At 43.0% G+C, this 26,251-nt stretch overlaps 2 protein-coding genes across 7 annotated transcripts in view; one reads left to right on the top strand and one right to left on the bottom strand.

Moving 5' to 3' along the window:
* LOC136833495 (uncharacterized) overlaps positions 1–19,668 on the bottom strand; it is a 49,492-nt gene extending 29,824 nt beyond the window's left edge. The window contains exons 1-2 of the mRNA XM_067095723.1: positions 18,856–19,668; positions 17,872–18,753 (exon numbers count right to left, since the gene is read on the bottom strand). Of these exons, the coding sequence (XP_066951824.1) occupies positions 17,872–18,753; positions 18,856–19,209 (1,236 nt within the window). The 5' untranslated portion in view covers positions 19,210–19,668. The remainder of the gene's footprint in view (positions 1–17,871; positions 18,754–18,855) is intronic.
* Positions 1–26,251, top strand: part of LOC136833119 (TGF-beta-activated kinase 1 and MAP3K7-binding protein 1-like) — a 532,423-nt gene that overhangs the window by 489,677 nt on the left and 16,495 nt on the right. The window lies entirely within an intron of this gene.

Here is a 26,251-nt window from a genome sequence, read left to right as displayed (position 1 = left end):
GGGGTTGTCCCGCTCTCTCGAACGTGTGTGGAAGCTATCTCGAGGAGAGTAAATCCGCTCATGCAAACTTGAGGGGGAGCTGCCCCCGGGAGAATGATTGCACACTCCTGGGCAAGGGCGTGGGCTGTCCCAACGACGTGCTGGGCTCTTCATCGAGGCTGAGGCCTCTAAGCTTGAAGGAGAGTGAAAGGGGGACCATCCTCCATGCACTGTCTGGCATGCGAACTTTATGGTCAGCATCGCTGACTTGGGACCTGATCCTCCGATCATCCAAGGAGTGGCTCGTGGAAGCCACGTCTTGAGTCAGAGATTTGGGGTGGGAGCAGCGCCTGCACGCTGGACACCTGCACTCTCTCTATAGGCCGCTTCCCAGTCTGGAGACTGTGGACACTTACTGTAGCCGTGTGGGTCTGTTGGAACCCGGGTGAAAGAACCTTCTGGCACGGGTCGAGGAGACCCATGTATGCGGATTGTCTGGGACACGGGAGCATTCCGCGGGCAGTGTTGCTACATGGGGTCCGGGAGCCCTGTGCGGAAGAAGGTTCTTTACCAGACATGAGAAGCATCTGTTGTCTGGTATCGGTGCCTTGGGTGGGCAGCCCTTCTGGGTTTCCTCTTTCCAGCGAACCTCATCCACTGCTCCGGGGACCAAACACAACACTCAGAACAAAGTTCAATCATAGAGTACACCTGTTTGCGACATTTAGTGCAAACGGTGTGTGACTCTACTTCAATGGGTTATCAGGGGCTGCCTCCCTTTGCCCAGGGCAATAATGATCCTCAAACCCCCCCCCCCCTGAGCAAACAGAGCTCTTCAAGAGATCGTGATAGGCCCCTGCCCTCCATGCGAACCTGTCGAATGTGGAGGGGTGACCTCTCTAGAAGAGGTAGCAGCCAAAGGGAGCCGCATGGGAAGAACGTAGGAGCTACCCAGCATCCTCAGAGGAGAATACCCCTCCGAGGACGTGTGAGCATCCCTCCTAGGTTTTCTCTTTCCAGTGAACCTTACCTACAGCTCCGGGGACCAAACACAACACTCAGAACAAGGATCAGTCATAGAGCACACCCGTTTGTGACATTTAGTGCAAACGGTGTGCAAGTCTACTTTGAAGGATGAAAGAAAGTACAGTAGTTGCATCGCCACCGCTCTCCATATATATTGTATGTACAGTATATAAAAACAACTTTATTATGATACCAAAGTAACCATAAACTGAAAAATAATCTTTAATATCGTTCCACTAAAACATGAAGCATGGACCAATGAAACTAGGCCTATGCAACTGATTCGCCAGATATTTGATTTAACTGGCCTTCTTCTAAGTACTCATTCATTTCATTTCAGTCAGAATTACTGTTTTATTATCACTACTTATTTATTCTGTCTAATTATCCTCCTATCTAATTATTGTTCCAGTGTCCAACAATGAAAAAAACTGTATGTCTAGGCTAGCCTTGTATGCCATATATATGACATCAACACTAAGGATGATGGGAACTGAATGGGGTTTGAAACTTTTGCTGGATAAATTACTGAGCTAAATAGTCATGAAAGTACCCAACCATCGAGTTATTATGGTTATTTGTATGCTTAAGAAAAAATTATATAATTATGTAGAGTATTCTGGAGTGAAAACCACAACACCCTTGCTGTTATGCCATATTATAAGTAAAATTTCCTGCCTTCTAGCCAGTACAGCAGTGGTTGTTCCATTCACCTCCCCCAGGCCCTAGACACCCCAGAGACAACAATATTTCATGCTTTTTTCAAGTTACTCATGTAATTAGCATGCAAGAAATGATTAAATTACTTCTTATTCTAACTTGCATAGCCAGATGTCTTTTTATGTACTGTACTCAAAATGAGAAAAAAATAATTGTTTAAAGTCCGTCGTTTGTTTGCGTTTGATCTGAGGTGTGAGGGTTGTTTGTATATATCAGCATTCAAATGCATTACTGAAGAAATATTTTGCACCTCTATCACAGTGAGCCTACGATATTGGAAACATTGATTTCAGCCAATCAAGAGCTAGCTATGCACAACCACAATACCTAAAACCTATGTTGGTGGATGGACAGGTGAAATGGCCACTCATAATATCACTCACTGTTGTTTGGTTTTAACAAGCACTTTCACTTGCAACACAATGTTTCTTGATAAAGGTGAAATTTATCATGGCTGGGATTTCAATGTGTTCAAAGCTAATAGTGGGAGCTGCATTGGAATCATCAATCATGAGTCGTTTTAAGACAACCCCATCAGTTTACAATTTCCTAACCTGCGGCACAGCTCATTTTAGACTCATTCCAACAAAAGAACAGGCAGTAGAAGAAACTAATCACCTGGCCATGTATGGATGAGGAACCTATGCACATTTTTGGTAATAGATTAGACCTCATATTCATAGATGTTCCGGCTATTGCGAAGTTCAAGGTCGGTGAATATATAGGCACTTCTGATCATTGCACCAATGAGATGGACATATGTGTCAATTAGTATATTCCTAATTCCACCAGTGTAAAAATGGTCTGGCTGAAATCCAGAGCCAGTTGGGATTGCATTATTGAAGCTTAATATTTCCTTTGCTTTATCAGATCCTAATTCCAAGAAGAAACTAAATGAAATGCTGATGGCTATTTTAATAAGATATGTCCATAGAAAGGTCATCAAATTTAGGATAAATGACCAGCCGTGGTTTTGATGATACATGTAGATGAGCCTACCATGAAAAACAGACCAAATTCAACATGGAGACAAAATCGCTTAATGAAAATTACACCATTTTTGTTGATTCTTGCCGTGCTGTGAATAGAACTTACAATACAGCCAAGAGAAATTACCATAATTCCTTGAAGAGTAAACTTGAAGGAGTTACTCAGCCTCATCTGCGTTGAACCAAATTGGCACCATCTGTCTTTGGGCCAGGCTCATCTTCCATTCCACCACTACTAACAGATGAGGTTAGATTGGTTACTGGCATTAGGGAAAAGGCTGAACTGCTTCATCAAGCCTTTGAAGCTAAGCAACCAGCTGAGGATGCCCTTCTCCCTGATACTTGTCATCCTGAACTATTGTTACAAAATTTGCATATTGCTTCAGGCATGTTAAGAAAATTCTGGATAATCTTGATAGCTAGGGTGGAGAAGATCTTGATGGTTTCTTCCCTTTGTTTTTTAAAAAAGTTTATAGTGTTTTGTCTCCCAAGATTAGTAGATTCTATAGATTTTTATGTCAATGTAGTATTTTTGCGGATGAGCGCAAGCTTAGTAATACAGTGCCTGCTCCAAAGAGTGGCATATCTGCAGACTGCAGTAACTACAGGCCAATTTCTATTCTCCCCGTGCTCTCCAAAGTTACTGAAAAACTTATTTTTAAACCACTATATAAGGATGTGGAATCTCAAGGATTGTTAGCTGATAGTCAGTATGCATATAGGAGGCAGTTAGGTACCTGCGATGCTCTTTTAGACTTGACACGCCATTTGCAAGAGAACCTTGATAAGGGTTTTGAGTGCAGAGTAATTCAAATAGATTTTAGTGCTGCTTTTGATTTAGTAAATCACAAGGCTTTAATTTTTAAACTTCAGAATCTTGGAGTGGGTGGGTATGTTTTAGGATGTAACTTCAAGATTTCCTTACAGGTAGGCATCAGTGAGTTGCTGTTGATGTGTTCTTAGTCCACTGGTATTTTTAGTGTAAACAAGTGATATGGTTGTTGACCTGGAAAACAAGATAGTTCAGTATGCCGATGATGCAACACTTGTGGGTGTAGTAAAGTCTCCACTTATGAGAAATGAAACTGCCCTCAGCCTCAATCGGGACATGGACCGGACCAAGGAATGGTGTAGTCGGTGGGGTATGAGGCTGAATTCCAGTAAAACAAAAAACTATTGATTAGCAGATCTCGTACAAATTTCCCACTTTGGAACTTTGCTGAATGAGTCTGAAGCTTTAACTATTTTAGGTGTAACTTTTGCCTCACATCTAACTCTTGAGAAACATGTGATGAAATTTTCAGCAAATGCCACACGGCCACACGAAAGTTAGGTATTATTCGTAAGGCCTCATATATTTATAACTGATAAAATCGATGCAGCCTGCTTTAGGTCATTTGTACTTCCTTTACTGGAATACTGGTCCCTGGTGTGGATGTCTGCTTCTGCCAGAGATTTATATCTTTTAGATAGTGGTTCATGGTGGTAGGTTTCTGTTTCCTAATAGTAGCAGTTATGGCTTGGACCATTGATGGATGGTCTCTTTGTTTGTCACTTTTTCATAATTTGTATTTTAACAGAGGTCTTTCACATTCACAATTGATCCCTGATCCCCTGTATCTGCCAAGAGCAACCAGGTTCACTGAACAGCAGCTCCAATAAGCAGTAAATGTGCCTTGCTGTCAACTTCTCAGTTCCAGAGGTCCTTTATTCCTCACACTGTTGGACTGTGGAATAGCTGCCCAGGGGATGTCTTGCAGTTGGAACTAAGGAAGTTCAAGTGAAAATGCTGTGCATTACTACCCAATACTATTCTTTTTGCATTTTGATACATTTTTATATATTTATCAGTTTATTTTTTCTTTTTTAATAAGTGGTATCTCTTCTTTCTGTATTTCCCCTTACTTCCTCATACTTATTCCAAATGAACATCATATTCTTTGGCAGCATGAATTTCAAGTCAGTGGCCCTTGTGGGCTTGTTCCGTGTTAGTAGTTCCTCATTGGACGGGTTGGTATCGTTCTCGGCTAGCACTCTGTTGGGCCCGCGTTCGATTCTCCAACCGGCCATTGAAGAATTAGAGGAATGTATTTCTGGTGATAGAAATTCATTTCTCGGTGTAATGTGGTTTGGATTCCACAGTAAGCTGTAGGTCCCGTTGCTAGGTAACCAATTGGTTCTTAGCCACGTAAAATAAGTCTAATCCTTCGGGCCAGCCTTAGGAGAGCTGTTAATCAGCTCAGTGGTTTGGTTAAACTAAGGTATACTTAACTTTTTCCATATTATTAGGTTTCATCTACTGAATAATAAATAATAATAATAATAATAATAATAATAATAATAGAGCCAAGGGTCCGTTGGATAATGGCAAAATCTGGATAAGGACAAGTAAAAAATCTAGGGGTGTTCGAGGGCAACTCTGTTCCCTTCCTCACCTAACCTTGTCAATACCACATAACTGTAAACTCTCAGTATGCTTATAAACAAGAACCATCATGCTTTAAACTGAAAACTATGCAAAAGTCAATTATTTACCTTTTTTTATCCATATTTGTAACAAAATATTCTGCATAAATTCATTTAAAAAAATAACTATCCCTTTCTTTTTCTCTCTCTCATGAACAACACAGTTCAGCAGGTAGGTAGCCTATGATTCTGTGGTTACCCACAGCCTACCATGGTTTGGTCTTATACAAATACAACCTTCAGTCTTTACATAGTGATTTTGTTTGCGAATGTAAGCTGGAATGGCTGTTAACTTTTAAACAAGGTCGTTAGCTACCGACGGTACAGTCCACTTTGTCAGTAGAAAGCTATCAGAGGGGGTAGGATGACCAGCTAGACTACTCTTCAGTGGTTTCCTTCAGCTTGGAGGGGGAGTTGTCCTCAGAAGGGCTCTCCCCCTTGGAGCAAAAGGGGATTGCCTCCCCTCACCCGACTTTTGTTACAGGTGCTGTTGAGCCCGAGGGGTTTAAGGAGTTTTGGCCCTCCCTAGGTCTCCCAGGGGACCCGAGTATTTCTAGGTCGATCTAACACTTGAAGGGCCCCAATGGCCTTCCATTAACTGCAGCCACCATGACTGTGGTGACTTCCACTGTCACAGTATCCACTGGCTCCAGGGCATATAACACCGCACTTTCATTAGGTAATGTGCTCCCAGGTAATGCCTTCTACTTTATCTTTGCTTGGTGACGTCCTCCTCCATACCCTACTGTCCAAGGCTGGCCTTGGCCAGAAGAAGTCGAAGAGGAATAGGAAGTCTTCGTCGTTGTCATCTTTGTCTTCATTTTCGTTGAGTGCTGTCACCTCCTCCCCTTCTACTTCCAAAGTTAGCAAGTGGGAGGAGAAGAAGTTGCCTTAACAATCTGCAACAAGTCCCATAGGGCTTCTGGCGGCCAGCCTTCCCCCCACAGGGAAGACTGCTGGGTCTCTCACTAGCAGTACTCCCAGTACTGCAGCTCCTGTTGCCGACTGCACTGGAGCGACTGCTGCCCGGACTTCCACGGAACCCTGGCGCACTGGTACAGGTCGTGGAAAATCACCCTTCTGGGCTGATAAGGGTCCCTGTCTATGGACCCAGGCCTGTCTGCCAGCATGGCCCAGCAAGAGAAAGTGAGTAAAGAGTGGGCAGGTGCTCACTCACCCCATTCCTTTTCTCCAAGGAGAGCAGTATAAGGGTCCCCAAATGCTGATGCCCTCCTACAGGCCCCTTCACCTGGGCAAGGCAAGAGGAGGTCTCCCATTCAGTCTTCTTCAACTGTAGAGGCTTCGGCTTTTAAGAAGACTGTAGCACGTCTCCAAGGCAGCCTCCATTCGTGTTCACATGATCGGGACTGCTCTCCCCGACCCATACAGCCATCATCACCATGGGTTGATGACCACCCATGGCCTTACTCACCTGCTGGGGACTTCAGCCTCCAGCAGGTCCTCCAGCAGGTGGAGACTATCCAGTGTCTCCTATGGTTGAAAGGCTTTTCTCACCATACAGCAAAGGAGATGTCTGGATACCTACGTAAATCCTCAGCAGCTGTGTACCAGGGGAGATGAGCTATCTTCTGTAATTGCTTTTGGCAGTGGGGTACCTCTCCAGCCAGAGCCACTCTTCAGCATGTAGTGGACTTCTTGTCTTTCTTTACTGTGAGAAGCTTCTCTCAGTCTTCGTAAAGGGCTACAGGTCAGCCCTTGGCCAAATCTTGAGATTTAAAGCAGTAGATCTTTCCTTTTTGTGGGAGCTATCCATGCTCCTGAGAAACTTTGAACAGTCTTTTCCTCCCAAGACTCACTGTCTCAAGTCAGCCTTACTCATCCCCCATACATGCCTTTGAGAGGGGGCATCAGACAGGGATCTGACTCTAAAGATTGTTTTTCTTTTTGCCCTGGCCCCTGTGAAGAGAGTAGGTGAACTTCATGGCCTTTCTTTTGATGTTAAGCGAGATGAGGGTTAGTCATGTTCAAATTTGTCCAGGAGATTGTAGTAAAGACTCGGAAGCGTCGACCCCTGATGTCATGTTTTAGTAATTTTTTATCCCCTCCATAGAGGATTTTGTAGGTAGTGATCTGGGTGAGATGCTACTCTGTCCTGTTAGGGTTCTGTGGTACTATCGCAGGAGAACTCAGCATCTCAGGCCTGAGTGTTGATTCCTCTTTGTGAGTACTGGCAAGACCGAGAAAGAGGTGTCCAAGAACACAATCGCTTTCAGTCTGTGTGAGACTATCAAGTGGGTGTTTGCCTCTTTTGGTGAGGAGGACAGGGGTACATTCTGGGAAGGGCTTATAAAGTCAGAGACATTACCCCAACTCCTGCATTCCATATGAACCTATAATTCAGCAGGTATTGCTAGCAGAGGGTGTGGTCACACCAGACCACCTTCACCTCTTTTTACCGGCGGGATATTGCCCACAAGTCCTTGAACATGTTGTCTTTGGGTGTTGTAGTGGGTGCTCAGCAAGTTGTGTACTTGGACCACTTCCCCTAATGGGACAGGTTACATTTCATCTAAGGTATTCAGCCTTTCCTTCCTCTCTCACAGAGCAGAGAGTCTAGGTGCTAGGCCATGTACTAACTGGGCAGACGTGGAATGCAGGTAAGGTATATGATTGAGCACCAGTCCTTCATTTCTTGCTTTTTTGATTCCAGTGGATCCGAGTCCCCTTTCTCTCTTGGCAAGGCGAAAGGAGGACAGACAATAAAGCAAACTCATTGATCTTATTAGTCTGTTTTATTGTCTCTGACACTGTAGTTTGGGTTCTTACTGCCTTATTAAGTGAATGTGCTTCAAATCCATTACTTAATGGCTCAGAAGCGTAGCAAGTGGAATATCCCATAAGGGCAGCATACTAGAGGTTTGGGGTCCCTACCTTTTCTCCTGTGGATTACAAAGGTGACATTTCCAGGTCGGGCAAACCTACCAGTTAGTGAATGACAGCGAAGTAAATACGTACTGCTCAAAAACCCATGGAACATTTTCCTCAATAGATGTCACCCTTTGTTCAACAAATATAGTTGACAAACTAGACTGGAATACTTGTGATGACTCCTATTCAAGCGATAATTTTCCCATAATAATATCCTTATTAAATAATAAACCGAAACCATACTCTCCACATTATAACATGCAAAAAGCAGATTGGGACATTTTTAACTTGCACACCAGAAATACACCGCCATATGATTATTTGAGAAATCCCAATGAGACAAATGAATTCTTTGTATCTTTCATTAAAAAGGCAGCAGACAAAGCTATTCCTCATTCAAAACCCCATAATAAAAAACATAAAGTTCCCTGGTGGTCAGTTCATCTATCTGAATTAGTACGAGAAAAACACTTTCTAGCAAGAAGGTTAGATACTCTAAACAGAAGATTCAGTAAAATAAATAAATCAAAACCATTCTTGGAAGAAAATATATTAACAATGACAGTTGTACTATTAGAAATAGATGCATTAAAACCTTTATATAATAAAATATCAGCTAAATATTAGAAATAGATGCATTAAAACCTTTATATAATAAAATATCAGCTAAATTCAGAAAGGAAGTCATAAAAGGTAAAATAATATCTTGGAGGTCCTCTGTATCGGAAATAACAAGTGAAACATTCATTCCAAAAGTATGGGAAAAATTCCGAAAAATAAATGGAACAAACATTAGACCACCCAGACAGGCTATATGAGACAATGGCAAAAAATTTTGAGATCCCTTCGAAATTAGTAACATACTTGGGGAAAGTTTTGCCAAAATAATAGTGACCAAAATTTGGACAAACATTTCAGAAAAATTAAGAATAAAGCAGAATCTATAATACTTAATTTTGAAACAAAGGAAGATATATATTATAATAAGAAATTCAGTATGGAAGAGCTGGAATATGCTCTCTTGAACAGCAATAAATCTGCTCCTGGAGGTGATGATATTTGCTTTGAAATGATCTGCCACCTAGCACCTTTGGCAAAATCATACTTATTAAAACTTTACAATCATTTATGGCTCAGAAACTTGTTTCCAGACGAATGGTGAAATGCCATAATAATTCCTATACCAAAGCCTGGAAGAGACCATAGTAATGTGAACAATTATAGACCAATATCTTTAACAAGTTGTCTATGCAAGTTGTTGGAGAAAATGGTAATGCACGACTTACACGGCACATACGTGAAAATAAAATGTTAACTCCTTCCCAGTTTGGCTCACAACGTAATCGATCTACATTAGATTCTCTATCTAATTTGGAGGACCACTTACATAGAGGATTTGAAAGAAAGCAAATTACAGAAGCTGTCTTTTTTGACATCCAAAAGGCATACGACACTACATGGAGGTATGCAATATCAAAAATTACATAATAATAACATACGTGGCCATCTTCCTAAGTTTATTAAAAACTTTATGACTGATCGCACTTTCCAATTGAGAATTGATAATGTTTATTCCAAGACATTTCCACTTGAAAATGGAGTTCCACAAGGGAGTGTCCTTAGTGGTACTCTGTTTACATTAGTAATGAATGATATCAGTAACATGCTACCAGTCGGAATTAAGAGTAACCTGTATATGGATGATTTTGCCATATACAGTATTATATGGCATCACACATAAAGCATGCAGAACGAATGATTAATAAAACCATAATAAAAATAGATGAATGGACCTCATCTGTAGGCTTTAGGTTTTCCATAGAAAAAACTCAAGCTGTCATGTTTTATAAAAATAAAAATTGGAAAAAAGTTGAAGAAATAGAATTGAAAATCAGAAACCATAATACAATATACCAATTAACCAAACTGCAAAACTTTTAAGATTAATATTTGATGCACACCTGAATTGGAAAGCCCACATAACTTACATAAAATCAAAATGCAAAAGGGCGCTAAGTCTAATTAAAAAACTATCTCAAACAAATTGGCGAGCTGATAGACATACTCTTACCATACTTTATAAAGCAACAGTGTTATCAGCCAGTGACTACGGAAGTGAAATATATGGTTCAGTGTCAGAAGCAGCACTGAAAATATTAGATCCAATTCACAATGAAGGACTAAGAATATGCACAGGAGCATTTAGATCCTCATCAGTCTCCACAGTACAAGTCGAATGTAGCGAACTGCCACTCTTCCTCCGTAGAGTTCATAACAATGAAAAGTGCATTAAGAATCAAGGCAAGTGATTCACCAACAAAAAGTCTATTTGATCTAAGGGATATATTTATGAACAATCATCCACCTCCATTCCCAATTACTGTAGAGCTAATAGATTGTTTGTGTCACTGAACATAGATATACAAGTACCTTCAACAGTGAAGTTACCACCCCATTGGACTATGAATAAAATAAGGACTTGCACTCAGTTGAAATATTTATCCAAAAGTTCCTCATATACCCCAGAACACCATAGACAAAAAAAACCATAGATCGTATAAGACAAAAACGTTCACATTACGGGATTTATACAGATGGGTCTAAATCACATCATGGAGTAGGATATGCAGCTATATCCCAGAACAAGTCATATCAGTTATCTTTGCCTAATAATGCCTCAGTCTTCACAGCAGAGTTGTGTGCAATCGCAGTAGCCATCAAAATTATAAAGCAAGTATCATTCAGTAATTTTGTTACAGTATTTTTAGCGACTCAAGAAGCGCTATAGAAGCTGTTCAAGGTTACTACTCAAAAAATAATATTGCACAGGAAATTAAATGTGAACTCCACAAATTGTATAATAATGGAAAAAATATTGAAATATATTGGATCCCTGCCCATGTAGGGATTAAAGGAAATGAAGAAACTGATTAAGCAGCTAAAGAAGCAGTCCGCATGGCAAGAGCAAATGTAAAAATCCCAATTAGTGATTACATAAGAGATATAAAAACAATCATTATAAATAAATGGTAAATATATGGAATGAGAAACCTACAAATAATAAATTGAAACAGATAAAATCCAGCACTGGAAAATGGAGCTCATCATGTCAGAGAGAAAGACACACACAAGTAATTCTGACGCGTCTGCGAATAGGCCATACTCGTTTGACACATTGACACTTGATGAACAGTCCACATGGCCCTCCTCCCGAATGCCCAGAATGCAAAGTGTTGATAACAGTCAAACATATTATGCGACTGTCCAAAATATAATCAACAGCGAGTATCAACCTTTGGAAATAAATCAATGGGGGAAATTTTATCAGAATCTTATACATTTTCAGTCATCCCAGTTTTAACTTTCATTAAGAAGTGTAACTTTATAGACAAAATATAAAACCAAGTAAATAATGAAAATACAGAAGCCTGTAGGGCATTTAATGAAAAAAAAATGTAATTCTGAATTTTAATTTTTAATTTTTATGAAATTTTATTTTATTCTTTTTAATCTAATTTTTTTTGTATGTATGGAAACGAACAAATGTATTGTATTTATTGTATATGTGCATTTCAGAGTAAAGCATGTTTGTTATACAGTTTTTTCTTTTAAACTTCATTTTCATTTATTCATCATCATGCAAATGACTTGTTTGGTTCCAGTTCTAGGCCTATGGCCTAGACCTGGTATTTCATCCTAATCCTTCAGGCCAGCCCTAGGAGAGCTGATTAATTAGCTCAGTGGTCTGGTTAAACTATTTTAATAAAAGTTCAGAGAATACCCAGATTCCTCCCACAGTGGGTAAGTCTCCTAAGTAAAGAATGAAAGTTTGTATTTGTGTGAGAACAAATAGCATATTTTAAAAGTACAGTAATTTGTATTTTTCCTAACATACAAACCTGAAGCTCTTTATATAAATGGCTTACCTCAGCCACCCCTCTCATTTGGCACCTGGGCTGGAAGGCAAAGTGGAGTGCAGACTGTTATGATCCAAGAATCGTTCCAGGTTCTTTCAAACTCTTAAACAATAATGCTTCAACACCAGTAATTGAAATATGGGAAATGATTATAAAAAGAAACTCTCACAACACTACAACACATTTATTCACAACCTTATTTACAAAGAGAATGAAATGTTGTTTCCCCTTTGCTCTCATTCAACATAACACTAAACAAATTTAAGTAGGTATAGATAGGGGGAACAGGTTGCAAGATAGAGCAATCTTAATACTTAAAATGTGAGTTAGAGTTATCCTTTCGTGGCTGGGGTTTCAGCTGAAGAGATGATGCTGGTACAATGACCACGGCCTCATAAACGTCACAAAAAGGGATGTCTTTGGGATGATGCAGCAAATGCTGCTTCTCCAAGAATCCGGAGATTGTGCAATTGGAGGGCAGGAAAGGCTGGAGACTCGTCCTCGCTACAGGCAGGAAGGGCTGACTACTTCACCTTGTCACAGGCAGGAAGGGCTTAGCGACTTCTCCTCCACACAAGCAGGAAGGGATGACTACTTTTCTTCGTCACTGGTAAGTAGGCTCGCTGCTTCACCTCGTCTTGAACATGGAGGGCTTAGGGACTTCTCATCACAAGCTAGGAGGTCTGGCTGCTTCTCTTCGTTTTGGGCAGGACAAGATTTTATGGAGAAGAGTAAGGGTCGCCTCAAGGGGATACTCCTGTCAGAACCTGGCTTTGTCCGACCTCTGAGTGCCCCTCTTTGTCTCTGTCTGTCTATATCTCTGTCTTGGGAAGTCTCTTCTGGAAGCTTATATACCACTGTAGGGGAGTTTTTTGATTTTCTGCACAATGATTGGTTCCTAATAACCGCTCCTTTCTGGTCACTCCATAGAAGATTCCAGATCAAATTTTCTGATGCAGTATGGATCAAATATTGTGCCATGTTACAAAGGCATGGCCTGAGATACCACGTGGGGTCGTTTCCACAAGAAAGGGTTTTCATCGAATCGCTAATTGTCCACGATGCATTGACATCGGTAACTGACTGGTGAGGAAACACAGGAAGCAGTCACGTCTTGGAAAAGAGATTAGGGATTTTGACAAAGGAAAAATCTATTTCTGGAGAGGGGACCGTGTCAGCCGGTGAAAAAGTCCATTCAGCACTTATTTCTAGGTAATTCCGTTGCTAGATACCAGAGAAAGCTAAATGAAATGCTGGAGTTACTACACCCAGAGCGAGCTCCATTAGATGGAGTCGTGTATGGAAAAGGGTGAACTATAAAAACACGGAACCTTATACTATAGAGATCCCAAAGTCAAAAGTCCCACAGAGAGGTGCCGTTACAAACCCATGCACCACTCGCGGACAGTACACAAATCACCGCTAGCCGCATTCTATGAAAGCAACACCCCACCAGAATGATGTTTACTATGGGGGGAGACGACACATGACAGAGGTGGGTCACCGGGTGACACGGTCCCCTCTCCAGAAATAGATTTTTCCTTTGTCAAAATCCCTTTTCTGGATCGGGTCCCGTGTCAGCCGGTGAAAAATTAACAGAGAAATAAATATCATTCTTAAACTGTAAGAGATAACAAAATGTAAGGGGGAACAGAAGACCAAAGGTCCACCAAAAATTTTAATTGCTAGCAATAATAACAAATAATGTACAAATGTAACTGATGGGAGCTTAAAATTAACATGACAATATAAAAAATATACTTAAATAAAATAACTATACAAAATTGAAAACATTATAACATAAATGTGTCAATTAGACAAATATACAGATAACACGGTCAGGTGAGAAAGTCAAGGCACGCCTGACTGAAATGACTGTAAGGGGATAACTGAGGCAGTGGAGGAAGAATTGACTAGGAATCAGAAAGGGTACCAGAGGGAGGGACAACGTTCCCTGCCGCGACTGCTGAGAATTTAAGAGCTTCTAAGGATTTCAAATAGTGACGTTTGAAAACCAAGGGTGACTTCCAACCAGTGTATTTGGTAAGATCCGTGAAATTCATGTAATGGAAGTAGTTAATGGAGGTGGCCACAGCTCTAATATCATGAACTCTTGGGACTGAATCAGGATTAGCCTGCTTGATGAAGTAAAGGATTTGCTGTCTAATAGCAGACATAGAGATATTACTCCCCCCCTTCCCTGATAAAGAGAGGCCCAGATGAGATGTGAGAGGACCTGTCTAAATAAGCCCTCAATGTATGAACTGGACACAGGGACAGGTCTTGAGGAAGGGGAGAATTTTCCAAGGCGACCACCTATTCTATGGATCTTCATTTTTGGCTAGGAATTTAGGGTGAGGAATCAGCAAAACCTCCCCTGATGGAAGGAAGTCGACATGGTTGGGTTCCCTAGAGAGTGCAGACAGCTCTGAAATTCTAGCACCCGAAGCTAGGCTAACTAAGAACAACGTTTTCCTCAATAAGGAAAGGTAGGGACAAGACTGATTATCGATATCTGAGGCTAACTTCAACACGTCATTCAAAAACCAGGAAACCGTATGTGGACGGATTACTGGTCTCAGTCGTGCACAGGCCTTAGGGATGGAAGAAAAGTAAGGATCTGTGAGGTCAATTTTGAAACCGTACAAAAATACTTTTCGTAAAGCCGACTTGACTGTAGTAACAGTACTGGAGGCTAAACCCTTCTCAAACAGTGATCTAAAAAAGGAGATTGCCAAATTTATGGTCATTACTATAGCCTCAGATTCTTTCAAAAAGAGTGCTAGCTTCTTAATTGCTGAGTCGTACTGCCGAAGAGTGGAGACCCGCTTATCAGATTCCAAGAACATGGTATTGACAGGATCAATGTTAGCATCCCTTTGAGCCGCAAATTTCATAAAGTCCACAAAGCCAGGGCATTTTGAATTTTTGAGGAAGCTGACACAGTCTGAGTTTGTACTACTTGTGTTAGTTTCGGACTGGGGATTTGGATGTGGCGAAGTTTCAGTTCCAGCAGAAGTGGAAACCAGCTGCTCTTTGGCCAGTAGGGAGCCACTAGAGCTACTTGACCCTTGAATGTCCTGAGTTTGTGAAGGACCTTTAACAACAAGTTTACTGGAGGGAACAGATAAATCTTCTTCCACCTGTTCCAATCCAATGACATTGTGTCCGTGAAAAGAGCTTGAGGGTCCAGGTTGGGAGCTACGTAATGAGGAAGCTTGTTGTTGAGCTTGGTTGCGAACAAATCTACCTCCAGGCCCGGAACTTGGTTGCAGATCCAATTGAACGAGACCCTGTCTTGGGACCACTCTGACTCGAGGGGAGTTGTCCTTGATAGAGAATCCGCCACGACGTTCCGGACCCCTGCAAGATGAGTGGCAGACAGGTGCCACTTGTTCTTGCACGCCAAGGAGAAAAGTGCAATCATTACCTGGTTGATCCGGCTGGATTTTGAACCTCCCCTGTTTATGCAGTGGACTACCGTGGCGCTGTCCAGAACCAGCCTTATATGAATCTTCTTGGGGGGAAGAAGCTTCTTTAAGGTAAGGAAGACCGCCATGGCCTCCAGAACGTTTATATGGAACTGGCGTAACATGGGGGACCAAGTCCCCTGCACTTCTTGGTGTTGAGAATATCCTCCCCACCCGCTTAGGGAGGCGTCTGTGTGGATAACCAACGCCGGAGGAGGAAATTGCAGGGGGACTGACTTGGACAGGCTCTTGACAGTCGACCAAGGCCGGAGTCTCTTTTTCAAGATGGGAGGAATCAGAGACACCTTGTCTCTGAGGCTGATATTTGCTCGACTCCGCCACACTCTGTTGATATCTTTCAGTTTTACCTTCAGCAACAGATCTCTCACTGAAGCGAACTGAAGGGAGCCCAAGACTCTTTCTTGGGCCCGTCGAGAGGCTCGTTTGGACTTGAGAAACTGTCTGGTTGCTCTGGCTATCTCTTTCCTCTTGGGAGGAGGAAGAGAGAGCTTGTGAGAATTCAGATCCCACTGGATTCCCAGCCATTGAAAACAACTGCTCGGAACCAGGCGGGACTTCTCCCTGTTTACACGAAAGCCCAAAGATTCTAGAAAGCCGACCACCACGGATGTAACCCTCCGGCATTCCTCGACGCTGGATGCCCAGATGATCCAGTCGTCTAGATACGCGGCCAGCATAATCCCTTGAGACCGGAGTTGTTGTACGACCGTGTCTGTCAACTTGGTGAAAATCCTTGGGGCTATGTTGAGGCCGAAAGGCATCACCTTGAAGGAATATGCCTGCCTTCCGAGCCTGAACCCCAGAAAGGGGAAGAACCTTCTCGCAACCGGGACGTGATAATAGGCGTCGGAAAGATCTAAAGAGGTGGTTACGGCTCCACGGGGCAGTAGGGTCCGAATTTGGGAGACTGTAAGCATCCGAAACTTGTCGCAACGAATGTAGGAATTCAGAAGGGACAAGTCCAGAATTACTCTCCGCTTGTCGGAACCCTTCTTGGGAACACTGAAGAGCCTGCCTTGGAACTTCAGTGTCCTCACTTTCCTTATAGCCTGTTTCTGCAAAAGATCTTCCACAAAGTCCTCGAGATCCTTGGTCGGAGCCTGATAAAACTTGACTGGTGGAGGGGGACCGTCGATCCAACTCCAACCTAGGCCCTTGGAAACTATACTTTGAGCCCAGGGACAGAAGTTCCACCGGGCCCGAAAATGGTACAGCCTCCCGCCCACTGGATGTATGTCATCGGTCCTGTGTTTGCTTCCTCCCTCTGGAGCCTCTACCTCCTCTGTTCCTGGGAGAGGAGCGGGGGGCTCCTCTTCCCCTAACATAGCCACGGGGCCTGTTGCCTCTGGTTGACTGCCCAGAGCGAAATTTCCCCTGGCTTTCATATGTAGTATTGAAAGCCGGGGAGGAGACGTAGGAGGGGGCAGCAAGAGACTGATGTGACGGGTTCACCAGGACATACTGAGGCGGAGGTTGGGAGGAAGAGGTTGAAGGCTGATCTTGTAAGGGAACCTGGACGAAGGACTGAGCCGGGAGGCGTTTGAAATGTTTAAATTTCTTGCTGGACTTTGGGGAAGGCCCGGCAAGATCAGACTGCTTCCGTTTATAGGGCAGACCCCAACGAGAACGGAGACTCTGATTGACCCTAGCCGCCTCAGATAAGACTGTGTCAACTTCTTCTTGTGGGAAAAGATTAGCTCCCCAGATAGAACTCTTCAGAAGCTTATTTGGTTCATGCCGAACTGTGGCTGCCGAAAAGATATGCTTCCGGCAGGCCAGTCGGGCAGTCATAAAGTCAAACAGGTCTTGTTGAAAACTCGCCAAGAGAGATTTCCTCAAGACCTGGAACAAAGAATCTTCCCTATAGATCAAAGAAGTTGCTTCTGCTAAAGTCAAAGAGTTCAAAGACCTGGCGAGCCTATCCTTACTATCAGCCTCTGCTTTCAGGAGCGACTCCGGGATCTTAGGAGCTGCTCACTGAACAGATCAGAAGCGCAGTCTGGGTCAAGCCGAGTCACCGTAAACGTATTAGGGGCTCCCTTCCAGAACTCGGTGCCCCCGGGAAAGACGAGAGATGTTGGGTCCGTCTCCCGGAGATGAGGGGAGGGTTTACCTTCCAAGCAAGCCTGACTAGTCAGAGAGGCCACTTTCGAAGTACAAGGAGGAAGGAGAACATCACTTAGAGTGAACATAGTGAACACTCCCTTGGCTGGTGTAAGCTTAGTGTTCTCCGCTTGCCACTCCGTAAGTGTCCTCATCAAAGACAACTGGGCTTGGTCCCTAGGATAGATAACGGTCTTCTTAGGGACTTTATCAGACCTGTTCCAAACCTCCCCCTTCAGCCTGGCAAAACCTGTGTAGGGGGATGTCAGGTCCGGAGGATAGAATTCCAACTCTTCCACCCTCCTTGTGCCCAAACCCTCTATGGTGAGAGTACCCGTGCACGGGAGCATAAAGGGCCAGACGCCAAGGATTCCCCAGATCGAAGGGAGGGAGAGTGGAAGGGTCAGGAACAGAATGAGACCTAGAACGAGATCCGCTGTCGGCTAGTCCTTGGATGAATTCCTGTTGTGACTCCACCTTCTCCGAAAGAGATTGAAAAGAATTGGCAAGACCAGAAAGCTTGCTGTCTACCCTCGCGTCGATTCTCTCAAGGAGAAGCTCGAAGAAAGAGTCCGTATCAAAAGCAGGAGGAGGGGGAACCACTTGCCGCGACTGAGACTCTGCTTGTAACCCGGAGGGGGAGGCTGTACTCGTCGACGGAACGGGGCTCGCCGCCCGTGCCGCCGCCGGAGGGACCTCAGATCGACCTGCTGGAGTAGGTAAGGTTTTCTTCCTCACAGACTTCACCTTCGGGACAATAGATCCAGACACGCCCGTAAGGTGTGAGGATTTAGAGAAACCTTTAAAAGAGGAAACGGTGGAAGAAGGAGAGCTAAACAGTGAAGAACCTGCCTCACTTACCCCCTTACCTGCTTGATGCTCCGGGACAATGTTCGGAGATTCAAGGCCAAGGTCAAGATCCGCCGCGTCTTCAGAAACGCCACCGCTCAAGGCCGAATCGTCTGGAGAGGGCTGGGTCAACTCCCGAATCCCGGCAATCAACGGAGCAGCAACATCGTCGGTGACTGAAGCTGTGATCCAAGCGCCGGGAAAAAGGACATTGCAAATGTCCTTCGAGAGTATATAGGGATTGCCAGCTCCTACGTTGCGTCCGAAGCCGCTAACCCAGACTTTAAGGGCCTGGAGCGAAGCATCACGAGACTTGCGGTCAGCCTGCCGGAAGAAAAACATTATTGTGGTTTACCGAAGGGGGGGAAATCGGTAATTCGTATAAAATACAGTTTGGCTAAAAAGGAAAGATGCATGACAACCTACCGAATCATCGATAGCTTGCTCGTAAAGAGCGTAGCAAACATCACATCCGTCAGGGTGCCAAACAATGAGATCCCCTACGTGGACCGCACACCCGGAGTGCGACCGACAAACTTCGTGACCGCTGGCCTGGTGGAGGGCTGCGGAGCACCCCTGTTCTTGGCAGCGCACCACCTGTAAAAGTATGAGATTTTGAGTACACCGTGTAAGGTGCCGGAGTAGTGTGCCGGAGCAACACATTAGTATATATAATAAAACCGCGAAACCTGCCAGAATGATCCGGAAGGCAACCGGATTAAAATAAAATCTCATACAAAATAAACATAATAAATATACCAGAACTAGCCGGAGTAACATGCCTTAAAAGTATGTGACGGATACAAAATAAAATGGGAAGGTTAAAACTGTCCGGAGTAAGCGCATTTTCAGCAACTGAGAATGAAATTCTGAAACTAGCGATAACGGAAGACCGGTAAACACTACAACCGCCGGAGCGGGAAGCAAGGAATGCGCCTCGAATAACAGAAAAGCAGACAGTGGTTAGCTAAAGGAAGGGAACGTCAAAGGTCCGGACACGAAGACAGTCAGGTGGAAAACACTAACTGGCCACGAGAATAGGACTAAACCGGAGTGTCGTCTAATTAAACGACACGCCGGAGATGACGTACGGAGGGGAGGGATGAATAGACCAGGAGGAAGAACCGTAAAGAAGCGACCAGAGAGTGGGAATGCACAATCCGGGCGCTCCGGGTCCTCATGTCCACTCGCTGACTGAGACAGCTACCCAGCAAGCGCGAGAGAAGCAGGAGAGGGAGAGGAACAACCTCCATGGTCAGAAGTGGGGAGGCAAAGAAGGCCAAAGATGGTGGACGGGAGAGGGGGAAGCTCCCGGCCACCAGCAGTCCCTGGAGGGGTTATAGGCTGGTAAAGTCAGAGACCGTACCAAGGGCAGGCCAAACAATGCAGAGGAAGGGGACACAGGCTATAGGCTAAAAGGATAGGAATGCTCCCAAGCCTTGATAAGTTAACAAGACTGAAAACGAATCAAGGGGAGAGAGAGCACTCGGGAGGGGGAGGGGTAAGGGTGTGTCGACATAACCAATAACTGGAAACTAACCTTAAGAAATGACAAAACTAGGGTAGGCTACGTGATGTCCTCGCTATCCCAGCTTAACCAAGAGGCTTATTAGCCTAAGTAAAAGTCGAAACAGGGGAGAGGAAGCTACACGACATCCCTCGCTATTTCAGCTTAAACAAGAGGCTTATTAGCCTACGCGAAAAGCCGAAACAGGGGAAGGGAAAACATAAGATGAAAAGACCCCAGCCAAAACTTAAGGAGAGCGCCACATTGGAAAAACGTACACAAAACACAATGATGGACATGTGAACAAAAACGAATGATCGACCCCCCCCCCTTTTTTTATGGAAAAAAGGGGGGCAATAGCCTAACGCCCCAGAAAAGGTAATACTAAAGCTAACAACCAACCCATGATAAATGGATAAAAAACTAACAAAACGAATATAAGAGGAGGACCATACCCAACCCGATGTGGACGTGAAGGGAAATGGCCGCCCTCTAACAAAAGAAATATCCATAATAATCAACAAATATCAAATGCATCCGAACACAAGGGCAAAGATTAAACAAATAATCTTAACAGTACCAATGAAAATAAAATTCCCAGAAGCTAAGAGAAGTGAAGGGCAAAAATAAGGCATGTTAAGGAAATGATAAGAGGCGAATAGGCCCGAGGGGGTAGCCCGAAGCCTAAACGACAGCCTTCACTCTCGAAGCAAAGGGACACAAAAGTTAATCAATCAAAATCACTAATTAGACTTCACGAATAGGAAAAATATCCTAAACATGAAGAGGAACAGTGAAAAAGACCGAAAAACAAAGCGACCCAAGTTCGCGAACCTCGCATGGAGGTCACGTGAGGCCGCGAGAGGAGATCGAGACGGGCGTTATAAATCCCCTTAATTACTAGACTAAAGGGAAATATGGAGCCTCAGTCGCCTCAAATAAAAAACTTAACACTGGTACTCAACTTTGATGAAGAAAGACCTTGCGAGGATGCCATAATGATGCAAATAAGCACAAGATAAAAAGCACAACGAAAACACGTGTGACCGTAGGTGCTTGCTGAAATGGAATGCGGCTAGCGGTGATTTGTGTACTGTCCGCGAGTGGTGCATGGGTTTGTAACGGCACCTCTCTGTGGGACTTTTGACTTTGGGATCTCTATAGGATAAGGTTCCGTGTTTTTATAGTTCACCCTTTTCCATACACGACTCCATCTAATGGAGCTCGCTCTGGGGGTAGTAACTCCAGCATTTCATTTAGCTTTCTCTGGTATCTAGCAACGGAATTACCTAGAAATAAGTGCTGAATGGACTTTTTCACCGGCTGACACGGGACCCGATCCAGAAATTCTTTTTCAATATATTTCATCATTATTGCATCTACCCATGACACAGACCAACAAGTGAGCAGGGTTCAGCCTACATTGATAGTTAAATACCTTGTCAGTAAAGTTTAAATTGCTGTTCCAGCTCATGCTTGTAATCTAAATCCCTGTGCAAAGAAACTCAGGTTTGGATATTAGTAACAAAAAAATTACTTTTAAAATCTGCTATATTTCTTTTAACTTGATTTTCCACTTTCCATGTTTTTATTCTTTTGACTGGCTTTTTTTTCATCTTCTGTCTATCCCTCACTTTAAATTGGCTTGTAGCTGTCTATGTTGTATTGGATAAGCCTCACCTACTATGACAGTACAATCCTTTTCTTTTATGCAATCCATACGTTTCATCACAATAAAGTCAATCTAGTTTGTTTTCTCTACTCCATTATGTTAACATATCTTTGGCCTTCGTAAATATTATGTTAAGTTAATTTCAATACTTAGTTTTCCCCTCCTGAATTTTTCATCAAGGCTATATCTCTTCATAATGTAAAGGAAAGGGACACAAGATTCAGAGTGAGACTGATTTCTTTTCGGACATTGGCCTCTTTTGACCCAGCATGTGGACAGAAAAGATGTGATAAGGAAAATCATTACTGCAGGGGATAGCTTTGTGATTGGCTCGCAAAGCTGACAGCCAAGTCAGATTTCAGAAGCAAAGCTCTTGCAAAGCTTTATTGGCTCCTCCCTTCCCCAAATAAGACAAAATAAAAAGAAATACTACAGTATGCAAATTCTTTTAGATGGTTATACAGTAAACCCCCCGTATTCACGCTGATTTCTCTGTGGAATGTATCTACCCATTATTCACGGAAAATTCGCCTATTCATGGTATTTTTCACTAAATATTCACTAATTACTGTATTTTCATATCATTTTCATGACTAAATGCACTTTTTGTGATAAAACTATTAAAATACTCAGGCATAAGCATTTTTAGATTTTTTTTTGTGTTTAAACTATCAAAATAGGCAGTTCTAAGTGTTTTTAGAGGGGTTCTAAGTATTCGCGGATTTTAGCTATTCGTGCCGGGGTGTGGTATGCATCCTCCACGAATACGGGGAGTATACTGTAAACTGCAGTGTATACATTACAGACGATATACATTTGAAATTTATATTTTAAAGATTACTTGAATTTTAATGATATATGCAGCCATTCCACATCCTTGCTAGTTAGATGCCTTTCAGGATGCTTAAAAGGTAGGCAGTCCCCGGTTTACGACGGGGGTTCCGTTTTTCCACCGCGTCGTAAACCGAAAAATCATTTTTAATGCTTTTGGTGTATTGAAAACAATGTAAACTGCATTTTTATTGAGTTTTTCATAAAAAAAACTCCAAATTTTGATTATTCTGCCGTTTTGGAGCCATATTTCTTCCATCGGATCGGCGTACGATGTGTCATAACCCCGGAACATGCGTCATAAACCGGGAAATAATTTCTTATGAATATTTTTGAAAAGTGTCGTAACCTCGGAACGTCATAAGCCGGACCCGTCGTAAACCGGGGACTGCCTGTACTAGGTTACCATTTACAAGAAATTATTCTGTTACTGCATAAGTTTTTAGATGTCCAGACTTCAGTAGGATGACAGGCCCTTCCTTAACTTCCAAGTAAGCAGGATTTAGCCTGTCATTGGAGAACCAGTCCTATTTGTCCATGGACTTACAGCTTGAATGCTTTTTTCTTGCATTCGAGAACGAGTTAGGGACAACTGTGTGTTGTGGGTGTTGTTGTGTAGGAATACAAAGTTACACATGTTGAGGCTTTTCAGTGAGTACTGCTTCTTTGTGACCCTGCAGGTTTACACTCAGGCAGTACCTTCCAAGCCCTGGAGAGTTATGAGAGCTCCTCTTGAGGATTGGACAATTTTGTTTTTGGGGGAAGAACTCATCTACAGTACAATGCAGAGCATTTTGATAATTACCATTTCAGCGAGGGAGTGGGTTGATTTCTTCCTCAGGAATATTGTGGAGGTAAAGGAGGACCCAGGGGAGTTATGGCTTCAGTGTGGGCCACTTCATCTGGCAATAAGTGTAGTCACGAGGGCGGGGTGAGTTCCTTCTGCCATGCTGAAGCCAGCAGAGTTGTAGGCAGTGGTGTGGTGAATTTGTAACTCTATTAATTTGGTTTGGGCAATCTGTATCTTAGAAATGAAATCTGGTCCTGGATTGGAAGCTATATCATCAGGCATGCCAAAATGGCTCATATAGCCACTGAGGAGGCATGCAGTGTTGCTTCCACATTGGCAATGCTTTTGGCCATTGTGTGGGGTGTTCCATAGGCGTGAAGATGTATCGGAACCCATCACATGGGGGTAGGAGATTCTCTGGCTGGTTGCTTTTTATGATTAGCACTTGAGGTATCGTTTAGCCCACATTTTCACTTCCTTTTTGACCCTGTGCCTGATGAGCTTTTCTGTTACTGATTTGGTGTTTGTACTCCCAGAGGGTTGGGAGAGTATGTGGATGATGTTGAGTACCTACCACTGAAGGGTGCGTGGCTCAGGGTTGTGAGGACAGTGGATGCTGGTGTCACAGAGGATGATACATCCTGTGCTGCTGAATGGGAGTGTCTTCCCACCTTAGATTTGTTAAGGATGTGGAAAAGGGTTTAAGCGGAGGTTGTCGAAACTTTGACAAGAGAGATTGTACTTTTCCGCAAGTTGTGGTATGGTTTTACATATTCTTTCTAAATTTATGTAAAATGGAAATGCGTATTATGTAGAAGAAAGATATTATGTTTTGTTGTGTTTGTATTTAGTAAAGAAAAGCGTTGTTTTGGCTGTTTCGTGTATTTAACTGTAAGTATACATGTAATAGTGCTTAACTACCAGCATCAGTTGTTTGTCCGGTGGTTAGTCGAATGTTTGGTGTTGGTCAAAGACGGCCATGAAGACAGCCTCTCCACAGCCTTGGTACAGTGTTGTTCAAACTAGTGGGGACTCAAGAAAAGGGAATGCAACCATAGTTGGCAGTGCCTTCAATTCCACTTAAGTATTCCTTTCCATCTTAAAGTACATTTGGGAAAATTCCTTTAGGAGATATGCATATTTAAATGTAAGGAGAATTTCTTGAGGTGTGCTTTGGATGAGGGTTACGAAGTAGAGATTGTGTTCATGCCAATCTGATTCTACTGAATTTCAAGCTAGGAACATTGAATGCGCCAACTGTAAGTATATATCACTTATGTTTTAGATTAATATACACAATGCAATTCATTGTTTAAGCGCAATTTGGGCTAGCATATGAGTGAAGTAACCTGGATGTCGTAGTATAAGACTTAGGTTACAATTAGGTTAGTACGTTTCAAATCGTTTATGCTATACGATAACAATTACGGTGTGAAATGCTCTACTTATTCTGAATGAGTCAAAATAAAGGGCATCAGCTGATTTTTGTTCTGGATAGTGTATCTGCCACTGGGTTTTCACATTTTTGGTGGGTGGAATATCCATCTTGGTTTTAATAACTGTTGCTCCTTGGGACAGTAAAAGGTGTTCCTTCAGGTAGGTACCTGAAGTGTTGGGTACTTAGGGACACAGTGAGAAATCCCCTGTCGCAGGTGCTGTACTTCCTTTCAGATGCATTTAGTTTTATACTGAAATATCTGTGTTGAGGTTTCCCATTGACTGTTTATTCTATTATTGTTCTCATGGCATTGTTGCTAGTGTCCGGGGTTAGCACGAGTTTGGCTCATGGAGCAGTGAATGCAAGAGTTGTGGCAGTTTCTACGGCATCTTTGGTGGCTTTGAAAATGTATTGCTGAGGGTGTCATTGATGGCTGCCATGATTTGTGTGATGTTTAGCAGGAGTTAGTGGTAGCATTTTACCATTCTTTTGAATTCCTGAGGGCCGGTAATGGTATTTGGAGTTAGGTATTTTGAGACTGCTGATACCTTGGGGGAAGACATTGTTTACTGAGATATAATGAGCCAGGAATTTGGTGGTGGCAGCTCCAGAGATATATTGGTCAGGATTGACTACAAAACCATTATTGTGGAGTAGGGAAAAGACGGCTCTGACATACTTCAGGCGAACTGTGTACCAGAAGAAGATGATGATGTTGATATAGCAAACTCAGAAGGGGAAGTCGCTGAGATTGCTGTTAATCAGCCTATGGAATGTGGTATCTGAGCTAATATGGCCAGAGGTAGTTGAAGATGTGGGCTTGAGAGGTGTTATTATTGCTGTTTATGGAAAGTTGTCTTCATGGACCAGGACTGGAAGTAGCTCTTCATTTGGTAAAACTTGGAGAAGATTCTTGCCCCTGTGGAGGGTAGAGATTTTGTCTGTCATGTTGTAGGTTTAGCTGCCTGTAGTCCCCATAGGGGTGCCAGGATCTGTCTGTTTTCTTCACCATATGGCAAAGGTCCATGCCTTCCATTTTCTTGGAGGGTTTTCATGACAATAAGCTTTTCCAGAGGAAGTTGATAGAATTTTGAGTAGACTATGGGTCCTGATGTTTTCATGTGGTTGCATATGCCATGATCCTTGGAGTCTGCTTGAGTTTTGGCCTGAAGGTGTTTACATACTCCTGCAGGAAGGTGTTGAGGCCAATGTGACCCACCAAAGAGATGAGATGGACTGCAGTTTGGGGTTAATGGTGTGTAATGTCATCTGGAAGGAGGTAAGGTCCAGAAGATGGCAATGAGCAACATCCACCTGCAGGCTTAAGGTTCCTAGGAAGTTGCCACTGAAGGTCGTCTGGGAATAACTCTAGTTCATAGCTTGTCGTCTTTGTGGAACCTGTTATGTTGCAGAGGCAGAATTGTATGTTTGCTTCAGACAGATAGCTCTGTTGTGAGAATTGTGAGGGAAGGAGCTTACAAAGATTTTATTCTGATGGTTCACCTTTAGGCACTGTAATAGCTATGTTGGATCTATAAATCACCAGGGGGTTTATGCAAATACTGTACCATGCTGGATATACCA

The sequence above is a fragment of the Macrobrachium rosenbergii genome, chromosome 51, assembly GCF_040412425.1.
Source record: "Macrobrachium rosenbergii isolate ZJJX-2024 chromosome 51, ASM4041242v1, whole genome shotgun sequence".
NCBI lineage: Eukaryota > Metazoa > Arthropoda > Malacostraca > Decapoda > Palaemonidae > Macrobrachium > Macrobrachium rosenbergii.
Note: the sequence above shows the minus strand (reverse complement) of the source record. Positions and strands in the feature narration are given on the sequence as shown.